The 22,959-nt window shown below is 40.1% G+C and overlaps 1 protein-coding gene across 1 annotated transcript in view; it reads left to right on the forward strand.

The window, feature by feature from the left end:
* adgra1b (adhesion G protein-coupled receptor A1b) overlaps window positions 1–22,959 on the forward strand; it is a 194,554-nt gene that overhangs the window by 33,956 nt on the left and 137,639 nt on the right. The window contains exons 3-7 of the mRNA XM_086258391.1: window positions 8,564–8,635; window positions 10,912–10,983; window positions 11,163–11,234; window positions 11,570–11,733; window positions 20,887–21,100. Of these exons, the coding sequence (XP_086114517.1) occupies window positions 8,564–8,635; window positions 10,912–10,983; window positions 11,163–11,234; window positions 11,570–11,733; window positions 20,887–21,100 (594 nt within the window). The remainder of the gene's footprint in view (window positions 1–8,563; window positions 8,636–10,911; window positions 10,984–11,162; window positions 11,235–11,569; window positions 11,734–20,886; window positions 21,101–22,959) is intronic.

Here is a 22,959-nt window from a genome sequence, read left to right on the forward strand (position 1 = left end):
ATTAGTCTTCTGTTCTCTAAAACCAAGATGGCCTCGGATTCACAAATGCTGAGACAATACCGCGCCACTGAGAAATACGATGCAAGTTCAGTTAATGAAAGCACCTTGTGGTCTCATTTCATTAACTGTGCACACAATCGAATACGTCATGCGGCATCACTTTCCATTTGGACGAGTGCCCGAGTAGCCATAGGAGGCTGCAGTTTTATTTGCTTATGTACTTCAAGTAGAATTTGACTTTCAGTGAAACTGATGGCGCTCTGATAATTCAATCAACACTGAGATTTATTTATTGGAACTACGCATGATTAAATAGGGCTTGCTTTTAAAGAGAAGGCAGTATTGTGTCTGGAGCATGTGTGTGGTGTGTTCTGCATGTGGAGATTTATCACAGCGACTGAATGCCTGTGCACGCTTCTTTATTAATGTAACAGTGCGGTGCGGTAATCATTTGGATTCGTGGAGGAATCCACCCATTAGCGTCACATTGCAAACAGGCTGCTCTCCTCGGGATCACGCGCGTCAGGAGAACCTGAGCTGCCTAACATATACAGTCCAGTTTAAATTAATTGGGAAGCACTTCAGTAGCTTTTCAAACGTTAACCACAAATGGTGGAGTTTAAACTTAGGGTCGCTACTGCTACTCAAACAGGCAGGAGGGGAGTAGAAAATGGTTATTGTTTAAACACTCGTCTCATTTGAGCTACTCCAGCTGTATCTACAGCGGCTATGTGGGGCAAGTCTCCCAAAGGTAGTTATCATTTGTTTGTGTGTCTTTGTGTGTGTGTGTGTGTGTGTGTGTGTGTGTGTGTGTGCACGCGTCATAAATACTAAATAGTGGCCAGAGCTTTTGTTTACCTCAGCTGAAGAGAGAAGTGGGCTTTTATTTGAGTCGGGCTACTATCAGACTCACCACTTATATTCGATTTCCCCTTAAATATATTCTATAAGTATATTTAATGTGCTGAAGCTACTCCTTTTTTTCACATTTTCTCCACTTTGCTGTTATATGCCGCCACTGTGTCCTGTTACTTTAGATTCAGAGCTTAGAGCCTGCGGTGGCATAATCTCTTTTCTTCCTTAGAAAGCATTTGCTGAAAAACTGCAACTGTTTACGCAGGAAGTGTGGAGCTTTTTTTGTCAGTATACACTAATATGTAGATTAAACCAGTGTGAGATATTTTCCTTTCTACATTACAGCCATAATGTAGATTTTACTGAGTTTACAATATAAGTTATTATAATTGTATTAGCTGTATTTTGTGTGGTTTCTCATTATGCTTGTACACATTTTCTTTATGTTCATAGTGCCCGTTTGAACAGGTCTCTGCTGCTGGTCACTTGCCTCACAGCTAGTTTTACAGAATTATGGAAGTTAATGAAGGTTTCCTAACTGGTGAGTTGCTGGCCAAAGTTGCCTCACTGTGAGTGGATCTTGGATGGGTTACAAACATATGGCTTGACTTTGTCAAAAAAGAAAAAAAGGTCTGAGTGTTGGTTCTTGCTGTGTGCTGGAGTAGTTTTTCCACTATCAGAGACAGAAAAGAAACAAGTTCACCTCCTAATCTAAGTCACAAATGACATGGAATATTTGGCACAGATGAGACAATGACAAAGAACGTTTCTTTTCAATCAGATTAAAAAATATATATATAAATTTATTACCAGGCTTAGGTACAATTATTTTAGAAAAATGTTTGAATCCTGCAGGGAGATCCTAAGTTGGACTGACCTGAATATTACATGCAGAGCTTATAATTCCTCCATAAAGCTCTGGAGCTGTACACAAGTCCATATTTTTCCCTACATGTAAAGTCTAGTAAACATTGTATTGGACTAAATATTAGCTCTAAAAGGTACAAATAAGTTTTATTTGATTTTAAGATGCAATGAAAAGAAACTACTTGTGTTCAGCCCAGTACTAAAGAAAATGAGGTAATACATTAATTTAACAGATAAATCATTTCCTTATTTATTCAAGTTGACTGAAAAACAGATAATATACTCTGACAGGGTGCAGCGGTTCATCAAGACTTCAGGGTAGAACTGGCCTACCTTGAGTCCAGAGCTTTCAGCAACTGAAAGCATTTGGCACATCATGAAATGAGAACTATGACAAAGAACATCCTGGACTGCTGAGAAGCTTTAATCCTATATTAGGCAACCGTCGGGCAGTATTTGTCTTCCAAAAGTCGAGTGGCTGCTCTCATTAAATCTCAGATGTTAATGGAGTGTTGTTAACAGAAGAGGGGATGCTACACCGTGGTAAACATGTTGCTGCCATCAAACTGAAGACGAGCTAATAGTTCTTTTTTTAAATGTCTCTTTTTCTCAGTTTAAAGATTTGAGATGTTTTCTTCTTTGAATGAAATATGTGTTTATGATATTGTCAAATAACTGCATTCTCTTTTTAATTTACATTTTACACAGTGTCCCAACTTTTTCAGCATTGGTTATGTATTTTGAATGTGAAATCTCTACATTTGTGGTTTGCTTTGCAAAACCGTGGCCAGGCAGTCACTGATAGGTCACTGCATCTGCATGACTGGAGCTTTAGCAATTTCATAGTGACAGCCACCAATTTCTAGCAACCACTTGCACCCAGTTGTGGAATACTCATTTTTCCGTAGTTGCCAGTAGTTGCCAGGCGATCTTTAACCAGTTCTCTGGGCCTACGTGACTGAGCCTTGGTGAGAAACAAATGCTCTATTTTGGTGATAAATCTGGGGTACCTTCATTCAGATTAGATTAGATTAGATAGAACTTTATTAATCCCTCGGGTGGGTTCCTCTGGGAAATTCGATTTCCAAAAAAGCACAGCACCGACAGAAGTTACAGAGTTACAGAATATTATATATATATATATATATATATATATATATATATATATATATATATATAATACACACACACACACACACACACACACACACACACACACACACACACACACACATATATATATATATATATATATATATATATATATATATATATATATATATATATATATATATATATATATATATATAAATACAGAGACAATATAAATAAAATATACGAAGGGGATAAATAGAATAAATAGGAATAAAAATAAAAATACAAGTGAATTGCACATTTCAAGTATTGAGTCTATTGCACCGTTGACTATTTACAAAAGTATTGCACAAAAGGTATTGCACAGTGAGGTGAAGAGGCACTACAGCTTAGTTGTTCCCCCCTCCAGTGTGTGTTGATTTTTTCCCCTCCAACTCCTAAACCCCTAAGCCCTAAACAGGATAAGCAGCTAAGAGAATAGATGGATGGAAAATAACCTTGAATGAAACTTAAGCTCTTCGATGTGTCGACTTTACTATAATGACTGAGAGCGAATGTAAATCAAGCCGCTGGGAACCAGTGATGTAAGTGACAGTAAACTCAGCAGGGGTCTCAAAGCTTGTAGCAGGGAAATTACCTTGGCAAAATTAGGAATGCTAAAAACAGGGTAGAAGACATTATTGCATTTTTTCAGGGTCCTTAACCAACAACTACAAATCCTTCAAGCTTTACACTATGATGAATGAGGACATTATGTCAGGCTGTTAATCACAGAAAAGGATGCAAAACTCAATTTCAAATAACTTCCTCTGATTGTTCTGACTTTTGGCATCCATTCTGTTGCATTATGTAGCAGACTCCACCCGTCCTGAGCCAGTTAATGACACAGAATCATAATTTATAACATTTATTTGCAGATATTTGTTTTCTCAGGCCTGGTGACCTTAAAAGGTTTTGCCTGTATTGTCATCTATGGCTTTAAACGTGACTGTATACAGGAAACCACTAACACAAACAGGGCCACAGCTGGCATGGTCTGTGAAACCAGGACTACAACATCATAACAGGACAATTATTCTCTTAATATCCAGAGGAAGTTCAGACACATGAGTACCTACTGTAGGAAATGTGTAATTACAAATCAGCCAATTGGTTGTTTTCTGTACTTTATTCAACTCAAATCACAGCAACAGTGATTTGCCTCAAGGTGCTTTAGATTATAAGGTAAAGACCCTGCAATAGTAGAAGGAAAACCCCCAAAATCAAATGAACTCCAGTGAACAAGCACTTGGCAACAGTGGAAAGGAAAAACTCCCAGTTGGGCCTGAGGGGAAGAAAACAGGACAAAAGAAACATTGTGAAAGAGAGCCAGAGATGAATAATAACTAATAATTAAGTGGAGAGTCATGGATGAAGACAAAGAGAGTGAAAAGAGGTGAGTGAAGAAGAAATACTCATGGGTAGGGATGGGTATCGTTTAGGTTTTATCCGATACCGGTGACAAACCGGTACTTTTGAAACAGTGCCCGTGCTTAAACGGTGCTCAAACCGGTGCTTAAAGAATGGAGAACACTCATGTTTAGCTGTTTTTTTGTAAAAAGATAACAATGTTAGCCTTTTCTGCAGCTATGGGGCATATATGGTATCACTCTTGGCTGGAAGCAGTGCTTAAACAATAGAAAAAACACAAACTTTGTCCAAAAACCTCTCATGTTTAACTGTTTTCCACTTTTTCTTTGGTCATTTTAGCCTTTTTGGCAAGGGTGAAGGGAGTATCTGCCATCAAACAAGAAGACAGCCGCATGTAGCTATGATGATGTTTGCTAGTTCACCTTACACGCATTAATGTAATAACATGGTTAGCCTACTCAACGTAAATTACACACGAACAACATTAAGCTACTGACCCAGAGAAGAACGGCTGCTGCTGCATCATCATCCTCATCATTTCTGCTACACTGGCAGGGCTAGGGGCCAGGACTCTCCTCTTCGGGTTTTTGGGGGATGTTGCTAACTCCGGGTCCGATAACAGGCAACCCACCCGCAGTAGATGTGCACGGTGTGAGGTCTCGCAGCAAGCTATCAAATACGGCGCATTTCTCGGCTTTTAAAAAAAACGCTATGCGTCGCCAGGTGTTTCATTGGATTCCAGGTGTTACCTCCTTTGACAGTATCACAGTATCAGCTTAAAGCACTTGTTGCAGGCTGCTGAGTTTGCATATTTCGCTGTGAAGTACAGCCAGACTTTTGACCGCTTCGCCTTGGGCATTTTTAATCTGTAGCTCTGCTCTAAAAGAACGTACGTACCTGGACCCGCCTACTATCCTCGGAAACGTAAAATGATTGGCTAGAATCTAAAGTGTATCACAGCTCAGGAAAAAAAAAGCACCGAAAAAAAGCACCGAAATGTGCGCTGCTTTTCGGTCTGGTTACTACCGTTTATGACAGAACCGATACCGGTACCCATCCCTACTCATGGGAAGCCCCCAGCAGCCTAAGGGAAGGGTCAGGGTCACCTGATCCAGCCCTAGCTATAAGCTATATCATAAAGGCATAACACTGAAGGCTCTGCCTCTAATTGTTTTAATTTAAATTAAAAGAATTAAAATTTAAATGCAATTCTTTTTTACTTTTAAAATTTATGACACTGGTTCTCAAATTCGGGTCCAAGACAGGAGTCAGCAAAATAATTTTCTCTCGATCATAAAAATGTGTTATATCCTGACTAAAATGAATATCTAGGTAGTAACCATTTATGACAGTCATCCATGTCCGTCATCCATCATCCACTTGCACACATGCCAGTATCATTTCCTAAATGTTGTCAGTACAAACAATGGCAGTAAGAAGCATAGTTTTGATAAAGCTTTATGTAGGATTATTATCACGTTGACCATCAGATCAACCTGCTGACATTGAAGGAGAGGTCAGAGGTCAAATGTGACATGATATTTTTAATCTTTATATGGTACTTTCTATGTGTTGACCATATACACCACACTTGTAATAATCATAGTTTCTAAGTTTTAATGCTTTTTGTCATTTTTGTCAAATTTCATCAGAATTCATTTGAAACTTTTTGAGGGATCCTGTTTACATATAATGACATGCTCGCACAGACGGACATACAAACATGCTACTAAAAACATTACCTCCTTGGTGGAGGTAACAAGTGTAATTTCATTCAGTAAGTTGATGGGTCATTAAAATAACAGCAGGAATATTTTGCACCTATTAGCCAGTTAGGTAGCTGGTGAGAACAGGCAAAACTTTTACCTAGTCCACATCATCAAGTGATGACTGACCCATGCCAGGTTAATTAAGAAACTATGCAGGTGGTAATGTTGTATTTAGTTTTAGTGACAATACCATAAGAAGACCAAAGTGCACCACTGGACTAGAAAATTAGACACTTGAAAAGTCATAATGCTGTCAAGCTGAATCCAAATGCAATAAGATTACCCTCAGAAGTATATAATTGATATAAGCATGATTTAAAGAGCATTTTTGTGTTTAACACTATGAATTAGAAATATCTCTCTGAAATATGCAGTTTTTACAGTGAGATTCGATCCAGTGGCATAAGAGTATTTATTGTGGTAAGATGGTATATGATACTATGTATATTTAATCAGTGTTGGGATTATTGGGTGGCTGTAGCTCAGGTGGCAGAGCAGGTCAGCCACTAATCAGAAGGTCGGTGGTTCGATCCCAGGCTGCATCCTGGCTGCATGCCAAATATCCTTGGGCAAGATACTAACCCCGTGTTTGCCTACTGGTGGTGGTCAGAGGGCCCGGTGGCGTACTGTGCAGCCTCGCCTCTGTCAGCGCGCCCCAGGGCAGCTGTGGCTACAATGTAGCTTGCTATCGCCAGTGTGTGAATATGGGTGAATGACTGAATGTAGTGTAAAGCGCTTTGGGGTCCTATGGACTAGAAAAGCGCTATACAAATGCAGGCCATTTACCATTATAAGGGGTTTCTCTCATGAAATCTTCCTCCACTCCAAACCTGCTTTGTGAGGTGCTTTGTGGGATTTGACATTTTCCAATAACACTTGCAAAGCAACACATTTACTGTGTGTAGACTCACACACACAGCAGTGTGGTAGGGCACTCAGTCGATAAGGTGGAACATTTTGAACGTTCAGCAAATTCAGAGGCAGTAGAGCAGTGAGCTACACGACTGTTCGGGATAAAAGGAGGTGCTACAGGCGCAGTGGATGACCTTTTGACCTCAGGCCTGCACCAGCTCTTTTGTAGACTATCATACATAATCAAAGATAACTTTGGATGAGAGCGGAGATGAGAGCTAGCCGTTGGCTGACCCTGTTGGACTAGGAGGTTAGTCAGTCAGGAAAGGAACTTCAGTATTCTTCCTAGAGCGTGGTAGCCCCTTCCTGTGTGAATAACAAATCCTGGAGGATGTCCATACAAAGTCTCATTAGTGAGTAAGAGGCATACAAAACTGGCATGCTCAGATGATGACATGTGACATGATCACTCATATATGATGAAGAGCATATATTTTTGCATATAACACATAGTTTGGATGAAAGTCCGCTTGGAGAGCTTGTTACAAAGTCTTAAGAGTACAGACCAGGCGTGTGTGTGTGTGGTTTGTGTGTGGGAGTGTTTTTTAGCATGGACCAAACAACAAGACACAGATCATTAACCCTAAACGAGACTCATTTTTCTGCTGCTAATGATGACTTGTATCAGTATGACTAACTAATGCTTTAAATCAACTGAATTAACACCAGTTACTGTAAAACAGCCACAACCAAAGGTTTTCTTTGAAGTCCACCAACAGTAGGGATATAGCCATCAACGCCTTCAACCTCTAAGGGGAAATCTGCATTATTGAATGGCTCCTATAAATCTTGCAAATCCATTCTGAGCTTTTTGCTCAAAAACTGTCCCATATATCAAATAGAAGAGCTGAAGCGTTAATTCTATTTTCACTTTGGGATGATTATTGTGTCCTTTTGGTTTTATTTTGTTTCTTCTGGCTGACCCTGAGTTGACCTGACAGATAATTTGCTAAAGTTTTAGTTGAGCTTTGTTGTTGCTCACATTTGGAAAAAGGCACTACCCTTCATCTCATTCTCATCACACTGGACATACAGTTCAGAGTCAAAGGAAACCAGGGACACAATTTCAGGAAGTTTTCTTTGGCCATCTGAGAAAACCGGAGAGGAGATTTTTCTGGAATCCAATTTTAGCATTGTCCGAGGTTTTGGGGTAGGCAGAGGGGGTGGATTAGAAGTCCTTGGCTGTAACCGCAACATGTGTGTTTTTGTCTCTTGGCTGGATGTGGTCTGGGTCTCCAGCATGCAGGAAATTGTCTGTGTCATCCAGCTAACAGGTGCTAGTTAACCCACAAATACTGTCTCAATTAGATGTCAATGTAAAATAGTAAATCTAATAGAAATTTACAAATAGCGCAAATATTTAATTTTGGTTTTTTTTCCCATTTTAAATTCCTTGGCTGTTTAGTTCTTCTTGAAAGCTTAAAAAACACAATTCTTTGCTTCAGTTCAAACTGCAAGCACGCTATTATAAGGTGAACTGGACTCTGCTGTGTGCACATTGTGAAAGAAACATGTTTTGCAGGATGGTGCTGGCCTATATGGTCAGATTTCTTTAAACCAAGCAAATTGAATCTCAGAAATAATCCCTAAACATCCATAGATAGATAGAGAGATAGACTCCTATCTGACTCTTTTTCTGTGTCTCTTTTCTCCAGGGACCTGAAGAATAATTTGATAAGTACAGTGGAGCCTGGGGCTTTCCGTGGTCTGCTAGCACTGAGGAGACTGTAAGTATGATGAAGCCTTGTAATAGCCTTCTCCAGGGGACGCGGGGAGAGTCCTTTGGCTTTAGAGACAACGAGAAAGAGTGTTTTAAAGTACAGAGTTGAAGAGTGGACTGAAGTGTTTAACTTAGGCAAAAGGCCTGCAGTACAGTTTTAGACATTCACAAACCTTCTGTGCCTGAGCAAAGCTAACTCAGGACACAGAGTTATGGGAAGAACAGAATAGCTGCAAGTTAGCAAACTGACTCCGAAAGCAGTCAGCTTCACAGGATAGTGTAGTTACAGTTTGCTAACAGTATCTGCCATTGGAACACTCTCAATTGGACTACTGCAACCCCTTGAGATGAGGATGAGGATTACGGGATTGACTGAGCTTGTGAGCCCCGGCACTCTGCTGGCATGCTAACTGCCACTGTCTGGTTTTAGGACCTTACCAGGTCTGAAAAATGCAACCTCAGATCATCAACAACACATGACATAACACCCTTACTGCTTCCATACCAGCAAGTGTGAGCACCTGTATAAATGCAGTGTGCTGAAGGTGTGTTAACACAATGCCAAGGAGAAAGGACATCAGTAATGATCTGAAAGAAGCAGTTGTTACTGCCCGTCAGGCCATTTCCAAGTACATCTGAGACTCTACCTCAGTTAGCATGCTATATGCTAAAACTCATTCATTCAAAAGGACTGAACAAGTCTGACTTGTTTGGAAGGGCTGGCATGAGGTAGCGTCTTCTCTTTAAAAAAGAACATAACAACACGACTTAGGTTTGCAAAGTTGCATCTGAACAAACCACAAGACTTCTGGAACAATGTCGTTTGGCCAGATAAGACCAAAGTGGAGATTTTTGGCCACAAACCGCGATACCACAGTACCACTTACCAAATGTACATATCAACACAAGCACCACATACCAAATGTCAAGCACAGTAGTGGAGGGGTGATGATTTGGGCTTGTTTTGCAGCCACAGGACCTCGGCGGGCACCTTACAGTCTTTGAGTCGACCACAAATTCCTCTGAATACCAACGTTTTCTGGAGTCAAATGTGAGGTCATCTACATGACAGCTAAAGCACTGCACACCAGCAAATCTACACCAGAATGGCTGAAAAAGCAAAGATTCAAGGTTTTGCAATGGCCCGGTCAGAACCCATACATCCTCAACCTTGACGCGCAGTGTCATGACCTTAAGAAAGCATGCATAAATCATGGCCTGCAAACTGAAGCAACATTGTTAATGAAGAGTGGGCCAAAATTCCCTCCACAACAGTGTGAGAGACTGAAAGTCAAACAGAATGACTTCATATTGTTGCTGCTAAAAGTGGTTACTGCTACTGAAGCTACTGAATCATGGAGCGTACTTAGTCAGAAGGAGTATTTTCTTTTTACAATGCCTGTAAGTAAGACTATATATAGTCACCAGGGTGTATTTTATTGCCTGCAAGTAAATGTTCTGTGTATAAAAATTACATAGCAATTTTAAAAACTTTGAATGTTACTGCCTTACTAAGTTAAAAATGACACTATGCTTACATCAAATGAATTCTTCTTTCCAATTTTCGATTAAAGTTATGCTTCTGTTAAAGTTACAGCAACATTTCAAATGTTTTACAGACTTAATTGGAAGGCAAATATTCAAAAAGCAAATGCAGTTTTAAAGGTTAGCTTTCCTTTGTTTGTGGTTTTCGTTGATTTCTTCTCTTTGGGTAATTCTCTCAATGATTACCCTCATCCTTTCTACATATAGGCTTAGGGAGTGAGTGACATGATTGCAGCCTGATAGTTAGTGGGATCTGGGCTGGCAGGGATGCAAACAGTGAGTTAGCCGCGCTGATTCGGGGCGCGTGTGCGCAAGGCTCGGAGTGCAGCGGAGTGCTAATTTAAGTGCTCCCCAACTGGTGATTATTCGAGTGCTCTGCTTATTTTCCCACAGCTGCTCCAGCAAAGCAGCTCTTTAATTACAGAGTGTGAGGGCACGGAGCCACGGACGCGACAGCGCTCAGCCACTCGCACATGGAAGCCCAATGCGTTTGCACATGTTTGTGCATTTCGTGCTCTGTGTGCCAAAAATGGTTATGCGACGAGTAAAAGGTCAGGACAAATATTCCAGGAAGTTGAATAGGCTTTACAGCTGTTTAACTTCTCTGTTCAAGCAGCCATGAAAACAGACATATTGTTTTCCAGTTAGCTCTTGTTCCAACTCGTTCTGCACAATAATATCAGCAAAATTCACCATATGAACAGAAGCATTTTTCTCTTTGCCTTTTTGTTCATATAGGGATCTGTCCAACAACAGGATTGGCTGCCTTTCCCCTGAAATGTTTCTCGATCTGGGTAACCTCTCGAAATTGTGAGTAATCCCCTAAAATTGGAAACATGTCTTGCATCTCTTTATGCTTTGTATTCACCAAATCTGTAGAGGATATGTTTGATATGGCTTCAGTAATGTATGAAAAAAACCCCAGTAGTAAAGCCTTTTTGTATGTGAGGAGTGATCTGTTTCTCTCTGTGTGTTTTTCCCACAAACAGGAATTTATCTGGGAACATCTTCTCCACTCTGACCATGGGACTCTTCACACACCTAGCTGCTCTCAGAGTACTGTAAGAGAAACATACAAGTGTACAGTATAATGGCCTGATCCATTCAGTTTTCTACGTTTCACTTGTTTGTTGTAGTTTAGAGCATGGATGCAGTGGTAAAAGTCAGTTATTGGCTGTTTTCACTGCAGTTATTTTGGCTTGTCATAGGAAGAAAATGACATTAATAATAGCTATGCAGCACACACAGTAGGTTGGAAGTCTTGCCAATGAGTGACCATAATACATGCACTCAGCAACTAGACCAGTTTTTCCTGTTATGACATCAAATACGTGTTAAATGAATAAAGTCCAAATACAGGCGCATGGGTTGTAACAGTATGCTGTATTCTCACCAGGCACTTCAGCGCTGAGACTTTGTTCTGTGACTGTCAGCTGAAGTGGCTGCTCATCTGGGCTAAAAGCAACTCCGTAAAGATTGGCAATGACACGGTCTGCGTTTTCCCTACCCACCTCCACGGCCTGGAGTTTCGCAACCTACGCGAACCACAGCTCAAATGTGGTAAGGATTTAGCTAATGGTGGTGGCTGGCATTTACTGTCTCCTAAAACTGGTTTAAATGTTGGGGCTATTTAGAACAAAAGAACTTGACTGTTGAAAGCTTTTAGCTTGCAAAATAAAATGACACTAAACACTAACCTGTTATTTATATAGGTCATGTTAAACATGGCCAAAGTTTCACATAATGAGATAATTGTATTTACAAGTAATCCCCGTGAGCCAAAACCTCAGACTACAGACTGCGCAGTTTCTTTCATGATGTATTTGACATGATACAGCCACTGGTAGCTGGTATAGGCTTCAGCCTCTCATGACCCTTATAAGGATAAGTGGAAGAGATGGATGGATGGATGAAAGGATGGACAACAACTGGTTGCAAGGGAAATTTGGCCATTATCTGACTGGTTGCAGTGGTCCCTGGAGGTTGCTGGAAGTCACTAGGTGAAACTGATTGCAAAGAGAATGCTAAACCAAAATCCCCGCTGTGAATGTTTTATTTGCTGGCAGCTTGTGGTGGTTGACTGTAGTTTGCATGAAAGATGCCAACTTGACTGCAAACACTCACAAACTACTGGCTAAGATGTAGTAAAACCTGAGAAAGTATGGTGCAAGTTGGAAATGGAGAAAGTTTGCCCCACTAGGCACAATGTTTCCAGTTTGTGTTGCACTTTTCACAGTTTCACAAGAATAGCTAGCGAGTGTTTGTAGACAAGTTAGCCTGTGATTGTCAGAACCGAAGCAACCACAAGGAAGTATTTTTTTAACTGGTTGGGAATACAGATTTTTTGCTAATCTGTGATTGAGTGGAGACTGGAGGTCACTAACAACTCGCTAGAACTTTATTTTTAGCAATCTTTTCTGTCAACATCCAGAAACCACTCACCAACCAGTTGGGGAATGGACATTTTTCCCTTGGTACTGGCAGATCCCAGATGGTCATTGACCAGTCTCTAGGCCTGTGTGGCTGGAACCTCAGAATTGTCACACGCTCAAAACTGCTGAGACATTAACGCCATGTGGTTTGTGGTCATTTCTGTTTGCAGCACCTCACTCTGCCCCAATTCGTATAGTTTTTTTTCTACTCTTGGATATCTATGATAAAAATGATGGCTTGTCCTTAATATGGCCATCTCATGTACACAGCTTTGGCTAAAAGTTGACTTAAAACATTTACAACTTTACAGTGAGAGGAACTAAAAAAAAACCCCACAAAGATATAAAAAAAAAAGAAATAAAGATCTAAATGCCTTGTTTCTGACAGAGGACAGGCTAATGGGACACTACGGCGCAGTAAAGGGTAAAAAAGAATTAGTTTGAACTTTTAAGGAGCTACTATTATTGAGTCCAAGAATAAAGTTATGAAAATAGAAATTAATATAGAACCACTTTAGAGTAATAATAAGGTATTTATATTTAAACACACATACATTTATTTTATTACTAGCTTTACGCATATTTTAGCAGATTGAACACAGATGCTGAGACAAAGAATCTGCAGTGAAGTTAAGTTTTATGGCCGAAGTGACATAACACTGCAAATTATGGCTGTATGATTATGATGTTTCATTCAAACACTTGACATTGTCAAATTGTTGTACTACGTGACTCAAAATTTTGCATATTTTTTCATAACTTAAGAAAGTGAAGCAAAATATTATATAAATTCTAAGTGTACTTCATTTTCCAAGTAACTGGAGAGTGCAGCAATATTTTATTTAACGCAAATAAAACTGTGAGTCAGCAGTTTCCCACATTAGTTGTAGCACTGAATTTGTCCCCGCAAAATGATATCCAACAGTCCCCAAATAATGTTCAATTTAATTAGCACTTTTGTTAATTTCTTAATTAATTGAGTCCACCTGTCATCCCAGGCGTAAATGAGTTTTTCAGTCTCAGGCCAGAATGAAAGCCAGCAGGTCTCTGAGTTTTGTAATTGACTGTCTGACAGATGTTTACAGGGAGAAAATGTGTGAAACGTATTATTTTTGTCAGCGGGACACAATTTCATTGTTGATAATTATAAAGACAAAGCAGTGACAGCATATAGCTCAGTTTTTTATGGACGAGAGTTATCATATCTTTTTAGTATTTGCAAATGAACAAAAGTGCATTGTACCACATAACAAAGGGCACTTGGATGTGGCGCTGGAGCACCAAAGAAACCTCCTCCTACCTTCAAATTTACAACCAGAAATGTTCTGTACACTGCAATCAAAGCAGTTACAAACGTTCACTCAAGCATTGTAAATACTCTGAGTGGCCATGCTATGCTGTTGAGCCCATCGCCATGATGACAGACTACTGCTGTGTTGCTGGTCTCCCCTGCCCGCTCGTTTCCACGTCTGCCTGCACACACTGTGAAACAAAGACCAGAAAGGGCAACAAAACAGATGTGGAGACACTGAAGTGAAACAAGTTTGCTTAAATAATGCTACACAAATAAAGGTAACATTTTCTTTACCCTCTACAATCCAGATTGCACTCTGCTATTCTGATTTGAGGTCCACTTTTAGTCTTATTGGGTCTTCATAAACGATGCATATGTTACAAAGAAAAAGCAATGTAGGTCACTGAGCCACTGTTTCGAAAGTCCCATATTATGAAATGTAATAATTTGGTTTACTTTAAACGATGTTTAAAGCAAAATCTGAAGAAAAAAGTTACTCTCAAACTTTGTATAAAGTTACTTTTCACTACAGAAGAGTAAATACGACTTGAGGGAAAAAAGCAAAGCGAAAGACTAAACAAAGACATATTTCAGTTGTTGGGGTTAAACTGTGGAATGATGTTGACATCAACATAAAAATGGTTTTGGTCTTTAAAAGAATGCTAAAATATATTTTGGTGGGTTCCTTGTGATAATATTGTTGCTGCTGTCTGTTTCTTGTTGCTGTTATTTCATTTTCTACTTGGAAAGTAGCTTTAATGATAAGAACATAGGCCAGGCATCTATACACATGTTCAGTGGTTCCTATATTAATTGTATTGCACATTCTGTGTAGTCTGTGATGACTGAATGAATAAATAAATATCAATATATAAGAATTAGTTGATTTTCAGATAATAAGGGCAGTCTTATAAGAATTTCAGCTTATTCTGATAATGAGAAAAAAAACTAACATCGTCATCATATTTTTAATTTGGCTGTCTGACAGCTTTACATTTTCAGGTTTGCTTTTGGTGACTTCTCATAACAAGAACCTCTAATGTCATGAAAGCTGCATTTTCAAGTGTTTTACCCATGAAAACATGATTAAGTAGAGCTATTTGGATGATAGGTTTCCCCCTCCGCTGTTATCTCTCCACCTACTGTGAACTGTTTGACAAGCTTAACATGAGCCAGTGATTTAGTGCAAATTTGCTTGACAGAAAATTGCAGGCAAAGATTGTCTCATAAAGGTGTTTTTGTGTGGTCTTTGGCCTGTTAGGCAACGCTCGTTCATCTGTAAATCCGGCGTCGGTATCCCTAAAAGGAGGAAGGAGCTCCAAGATTTGCTCGTTTCTCTTTTCCTCAGATAATCATAAATGCTCTATTGTTTTCCCTGACTCACACGCTGATGCCAAAGGACCTTCAGAAAAACCTGCTATTCACTCTGTAGAAGCCAGTGGTTGAAGGCTATAGTGTAACTGGAACTGCAAAGTGCAAAAATGTCTACACAGAGAAAACTGATTGCACTGCATGCTGTTGGAGATTTTGTCTGGGGAGCTTGCTAAATTTGTGGAAAAGTCATTTTGGCATGCACGGTGGACTTTTAAAGACCAAATATGAGTTTAAAGGCTAAAAGATTAGGACAGATATGTTGTCTATCAGCAGTGGGGGCATCAAAGTGAGTTCTTTAAGCAGATAAAAATGCTCTCTTTACTGACTGGAAGCTGTTAGCAACAGCGAAGAAAAATCCACGAGTCTTTGCTTTCTTTTTCTTTCCTGAAAGACTGGTTACAGACAGGCAACCTCCCCCTGCCTCCCTCTGTCTTCCCTCCATTCCTCTATCTCCCTGCTCCGTGCTGCTGTCCACAGGGGAATTGTATCTCATATGTGATAGAATCATCCTCCTCTTCTCCTTACATCTGGCTCGCACAGGGGATATTGCACTGGAATGAGAAAAATCATTGTTTAGTGCTGGTGTATGTCTGTGTGTGTATGTGTATATATAATGCAAAGGGGCATTACATTGGGATGCACTGTATGCACGATGTCAAATAGTTTGCAGAAGGAAAAAAAAACTAATGTAGCCCATGTGCAGAATACATATCTCTCTTTGCATTTTTGCAGTTGCATCCAGACACTGCAATGCAGACATTCTGGAGAAATTCTATGTAATCCTAACTGTATGTGTTTTTCATTTACGTAGAACAAGCCAAACCAATTACAGAGTAATTCTGCATAGTCAGTGGACAAAGAGCCATGAGTGGAATCCAGTGGCAAGACAGGAGGCACTGCTTTTAGGCCCTAAAGCATCCATCATGGAATTACAATGATAAAGTCCTGCTCTCAGGCATGCTTGGCTCCATACACTTGTCCACAGTACAACTCTATCTTACAGTACCTTATCCATTAACTTGTGTAGTGCTCTGAGAGTCATATTTTAAATGTCATTTGATGATTGCTGTTTTCATATGGCTACAGTTTGCAAAGGAATGTTTTCCAGCAATGTACATCCAAGTACCTGACTATCTCTCAGCACCTGATACCACATTCTTGCTATCAAGAATGATGATGACCTGGAATATAATAAAATTCAAACATGGAATCAAAAGTATGCTTAAAATGAGATTATCCCCTCATTGTTTTTATGAAAATTTGTCACTGAGGACAAATTTGTTTCTCTCTCCAACGGCTCCTGCCTGATGGTTTGCAGATGTTTATACCATACATTCCAGCAACAAGCTCTCATCCCTCCGGTGATACAGGTCGGGTGCTGCCTGCAAATGAGGGGGAACGGAAGAGTGCACGCGGCTTCCTTAGGAGATCAGGTGCTTCCTGTGTTGGGGTCAGGGCTGTCTGTTTGATGGACTCCTGGTTCTTTAACCCTGGTAGGAGGAGCACAACAGCCCAGACATAAAGTGCAAAACTAACACAGCATGTTATACACTGCCCAACAAGACCCTGCTTTCTTTAGCGGTTTTTATTGCATGATGACACAGTAGTGCAACTGCACGGGTATCATGTCATTACTGAGTTTCACGTGCAGCACTACTTCTCTTAGCCTGTGGTGTGACTCCAATAATTTAATGATGCAAAAATATCATGAAATATACCTCAAGATAGTCTGTCATACAAGTCTTTGAAGTTCAGTCATGCACCTCTTTTAAAACCAGTTGCTTTGAGAAAGGGATAATGAAGTGACTATACAAACAGACAGTACGTGTTTGAGAATATCTGCGTGTTTTATTTTGTTTTATTTTTAATGTGGATTTGAATCCAATTCAGTTGTGCATGAATACAGTAAATGGTAAATGGTAAATGGCCTGTATTTATATAGCGCTTTACTAGTCCCTAAGGACCCCAAAGCGCTTTACATATCCAGTCATCCACCCATTCACGCACACATTCACACACTGGATGTAGCACACATAAATGTAGCAATAAAGAAAATAAATCCTCTAGGGGGGCAATGATCCATAACAAATGGGGGATATGGAGGTTGGTCTATACTTTAAAAATTGCTAAATTAAAACGATTGCTCAAATAGCCCTGTTATGGACTGGTGGCCTGTCCAGGGTGTACCGCTCCTCTTATGGACTGACAGTTGAGATAAGCTCCAGGCCCCTCCGCGACCATGAATTGGATAAGCAGTTAAGAAAATGGATGGATGGATGATTTCTTAAATTGATGAATTGAATTTGCATTTGAATGATGCAGCAGCAAGAGCTCTGAATGACTTGAACCAGGACACAACTCCTACTGACACAAAACGGCTAAATCTTCTGTTGTCTCGCTCACTCTCTTTGACTTGGACATTCACATTTTAAGTGACTTCTACATTAAAATCTAGTGTAAAATCCCACTACAGCATGTCAATCGCGTTGAATTTGAGGTCTGGACCTTACCATAGCAAGACATTGACCCTTTTGTTTTTGAGCCATTCTGTTGTAGACCTACTGCCGTGCTCAGGATCTTTGTCCTGTTGAGTGAGCCAGCTTCAGTTAAGCTTTAGCTGTCAGACGTATGGAAAAGAAATAGTAAAAACATAAAAGACTTGCATAAGATGTGGCCTACTTCATATAGTGAATCATATAAGGCTTATATGATTTACTCATGAAAGTGGCCACTTTCTCATTACTTTCATATATTGTTTTAGTAAGTATCCAAAACATACAAGTTTCATTTATATCATTTTTCAGGGGATCTTATATCTGCTTTCACTCTTGTATGCTTTTCATACAAGTTTCACACAATACAGATACAAACTTTATAAAATGTATATATATCTTTTCCATATGGGACAGATGGCATCACATTTGACTCTAGAATACTTTGGTACACAGAGGAGTTCATGATTGGCTCAATGACTTGGTTTTTACCAAAAGTGGAGCTGTGCAGTATGTCCACAGATTTCCATCTTGGTGTCACTGCACCAAAGAACATTGTTCCAGAATTCTTGTGTATTGTTTAGATGCAACTTTGCCATACTAAGCTGCGCCATGATCTTTTTTAGAGAGGAGGTCAAGAAGAACGGTCCAATATTGAGTGTCTAAAGCCATCTGTAAAACATGGTGGAAGCTGGGTGATGGCTGCATTTTAGCCAGTTGATGTTGTCTAAACCGATGGAGTTAGGAAAAGTCCATTCAGATTTTGGTGCATCATGCAGTATAGTCTGAAAATTGTCTAATTGGCAATGGTTTCATTATATAGCATGAAAATGATCCCAATAAAGTGCCAGTGCAGTGAAAATACACCTGAACAGAAAACGCATAATGAAACACTATCAGCACTACAGATTGGCCTGGGTTGAAGATCAAATTTAAACTTTCAAGATGATTAGAATCATACTAACTCGATTTTTATTTTTGGCTCTTCAGTTAGTCATTTTCCAGATCTTGGCATATCTGAATAACTAGTACTTACCTGCAATTGACAATCTGCAGTTGTTTAGAAATGGCTCCAAGAGACCTTGTGTAAATCTACAATTTTCCTTCACTAAGGTTCTTGGACTTTCCCATTTTCCCGACCATTGGTGAATCCAATGAGTCCTGTCAAACAAGTAAATTTCATGCTAGCAAAGAGAATCTTCCAGTTGTAGTCTTGAATGAAAAGTTAATTGACACCTTCATCACCACTTATTAAAAGATTAAGATGACCGTATGTGTATATTTCAGTCTCTATGTATAGTTGTGTCCCTGTGTAGGTTAGAGAAATTCCAAAATAAAATCAAACATGAGCACCCAATTATTATTTTTTAATCATTAAAGATGATGATTGCTGGAAAAATACCAGTTAAAGGAAATTGTTAGAACCTCCAAATTACCATTGCATTCATGCACATGATGAGTGTATGGAAACTTTTGGCCACAACTGTATATTTCACATAGGATTTAAAAGAAGATGCATACATATAATCTGGTGCTAAGGCACTGCTAATTCAAAAGCATTATACTGTTTTTTTTATTTCACAGACTCGGCTCCAGTGCACATGCCCCTAGTTCTTGCACATATAATTATGTCTCTGTCCCTGTCCCTGACTTCCTTTGGTTGTCCTACACACACTCCCAAACCCACAGCCAACAATTACATTTTGCTCTGACAGTGTCCAGTGGCCAAAGGCAAACAGCCACACTCTGATCCTTGCCTCAAAGTGTTGTTTCAACAGTGTTAGCACCAGACTAGTCAACAGTCAATGGCCCCCATGCTGTTTCTGTTGTGTTTCATGCAGAGGAGATAGCAAAGCCTCATCTGCCACTACTGTCATAGAGTCTCGACAATCTAACAGGGTCATCAAGCAATTACACTGAGATGTTGCCATGGAGGAGGCAATATTAGTGACCAGTTTTTAAAGTCACTCTCAAAAGCATGTCACTTTTAATTATACACCTATGATTATAAACTACTTATGTAGAAAGCTGAGGTCAAGGCTCTGCTTGTGTTAATAGCTGTGATTGCCCTGTGGGTTCTATGTTACAATAAGTAATATTGCTAGCTACTCAAGGCTACTCAAGGGAAATGTCAGCTTGTGAACTTAGACCTTTTGCTACCACCCAACATGGATCTTTCACTGATTTCCTCTTTCAAACCAATTCATCGAGCAATAAAAAGGGTTTATGAGCCACAAATTGAATTGTGTGTCTGGTGCTTTCAGCATATATAACTTATTACAAAAGACACACTGCAGGCAAAGTGCCTGCTTATGTTGCTCTTTGGAGCATGTGCAAGGAACGTGAATAAAAATAAAATACCTTGATTTTCTAATTATTACATTATGTTTATATTTACATGATTTTTTTAACTGGATGTTTTTTTTATTCACAGATATTTTTTATTGTTTCAAGCTCTGAGAGAGTTCCCAGTGTAGTGCACTGAGCTGTCAAGGCACCAATCCATGCCCTGCAAAATAGACAGCACTGATCTCCAAGGGTTCAGTATGATTAGAGACATTACACTGTGTTGTATATCATATTTCAACAGTATGCTTAGATCAATCATTTTTCCAAAATCAGGTCCATTTTCTGGCACTAGACTAAACACTCCTATGGCTTCTAATCTCCTCCCAGTTGTAGCCTTTAATCTTTGGCAAAAAAGCCTGTTGACCTGGCCAGCTGCTGGTGCTATTGTCAGCTTCCTATGTGGAAAATTTTAGGTGTCAAGGAGAGTCCAGGGGAGCACTCTAGGCTGTCACTTTATCAGCTCCTGTTGGTTTCGCTGAGCAACAGCAACAGTGTGTGAAGGATGGGGGAGGGGTGTGACCTTGACAAAAGGTTTCTGTGTGTTTATAATATTTTAAGGAGCATGCGTGTTTGGTTTTCCCGAGAAGAATGCTTGTGCTTGTGGTGGAATATGTGGAAAGACCTGATGCCTGATTTGAATCCATATGTGATGCTGAGTCTGTAGAACTTCCATTCCCCGAAAATCTCCATTCTGGCTTTTTTCCTGTCTCAAAGAAGCTAAAGGAAGCTTTACAACATAACCATTCTGCTTTAAATCTTCTTCGTGTTCCAGATGGACCTTTGGAGATGCCCCTGTTTCAGCTCATCCCCTCCCGGAGGCAGCTTGTTTTCCATGGTGACCGCCTCCCCCTGCAGTGCACCGCTTCCTACTTGGACCCATCAGTGGAGCTGCTGTGGCGTCATAACGGGCACATCGTGACCACGCAGGAAGACCGAGGCATCTACGTGGAAGAAACCCTCATTCACGACTGCTGCCTGCTCACAAGGTGTGCACAAAGGATAGGGGAGTGCATCTAATGTCTGATTAGCTGTTGACTGCCCTGTTGCACTGACCCACATGCACACAGTCAGAGCCCGACTAAGCCCACGCAGTCAAAATCCACATACAAATATGCTGATGCATGAGGAGTTTCGTCAGAATATGCATGCGTTTACTCATGCAGCACAGCCACTTCCACGGGAACAGATGTAAAATATGCGTGCGGAAACACACACGCGCTCTCTCACTCACTCATAGAGGCTGTGATTTACCTTTTGTTATTACCGCCCTTGATAAGGATCTGAAAGGACAGGGCAAAATTGGCTTGGCACGGTGCCAACACCTCAGAGCAATCCGCGGCCCGTCTCTAGAGGTTGGCCGTCCAGCCGCTCCCCGAGCACTAGCTGTTTACACGCTAAGAGGAACAGATGCTGAATCATAATTGCAGTGATAAATTAAAGCAGCAACACTGGCTTTTGTGCATTTTTAAAAATGTTTATTTTTTGATATAAGACGTTGCCTAAAACCTCGGTCCTATTCCCATCTTTGCTGCCTTAGCGCTGGCCTGCTTTGTGTCATGGGCGTGCTCACGCACTCCTCTGTTTGTGTGTTACAGTTAATGTTTTTGACATAATGCCGTGGCAACAGGGCTCAGACACAAGAACACATTGCTGCCGATTGCTTTAACTGCTGCCTTTTTCTTACTTGGCCTCTCTAACATAAATATTGATGGAGTGCTGACAGAAATATGTTTCCCTGTGTTAACGGGGCCAGAATGCCTCTTGTTGTGTGGTGTGTTTGGCAGCAGCAGCACCAGCTACTTTTCCGCTCCATTACTGGGAAGGTATACCGTTTCCCCTGCTGCAAATACCACTGATAGTCAGTGGGGTTTATTTGCTTTTATTATGTAAAATTAACTCAGTGGTGAATAATCGTTCTCGGTGATCCCTGTGGTGGCATAATTAGATTAAAGGTAGTGTGGGTGCTTTTAGTGATGTATTGGTGTCTTTGTGTCTCAGTGATGATGAATGTTTTAGGTTCATTTCAATCAAGGTTTCAATCAATACAATACTTTGTCACTCTCTTCTCAGTGCTTACAGTCGTAACAGGGAAGTGCTACCAAATACTGGCACATTTCCGAGGTCCTTGAGCCTGAATAGTTTGACATCATCCTGCTTTATATGTTCTTAATTACAATTTAACAAGAAATATTGTACTTTTTTTTTTTTATCCGCTAAACACTATTTGGCAGCTCGTGCAGCTTGTATTGCAGATTAAGATTTTACATGCCAAATACTGTATAATCAGCTTAAAATTGTAATGCATTATGGATTTAACTACCTACTAGCATATTAACTAGTAAAATTAATCACCAGTCTTAAATGTTCCTTAAGCCTCATTTGTGGTCACCGCAACGGTTGTCACTTGTGCCAATTGTGACAACATCACAGCCCTTTATTCATTTACACTGATGCTGGAGGCATACTGGACTTGGTGGGCTTCTAAATGATAGCTATAACAGCTCAAAATAAACCTCAGCATCAGCATCACTTTTCTTTTTTTAGAGTTTTCTCCAGAATGTCTCCTCTTTATCCAGTTGTCCCTATGCCTCTGCATTGCTACAACACTGAAAACTGCAATAAAGATCGACCCTCAGGCACTTGTTTCCAACTGAACTGCATGTACATACAGATAATCTAATATGCAGTAACTTTTTCTAATAGTGTAACAAAGGGGACAGTGGAAGTACTGCAATGCTAAACTGTGTAGGTAGCGTAGGTTGTAATTCTTCAAGAAGTGAAGGGTGAGGGATACACTTAAAAGAAGAAGGATGCCCACATGCATTACACATGCAAGACATGACAC

Source organism: Aulonocara sp. 'chitande type north' Nkhata Bay, linkage group LG13 (genome assembly GCF_057382095.1).
Source record: "Aulonocara sp. 'chitande type north' Nkhata Bay isolate Kocher_YH1m ecotype deep benthic linkage group LG13, A_spYH_male_GT1.1, whole genome shotgun sequence".
NCBI lineage: Eukaryota > Metazoa > Chordata > Actinopteri > Cichliformes > Cichlidae > Aulonocara > Aulonocara sp. 'chitande type north' Nkhata Bay.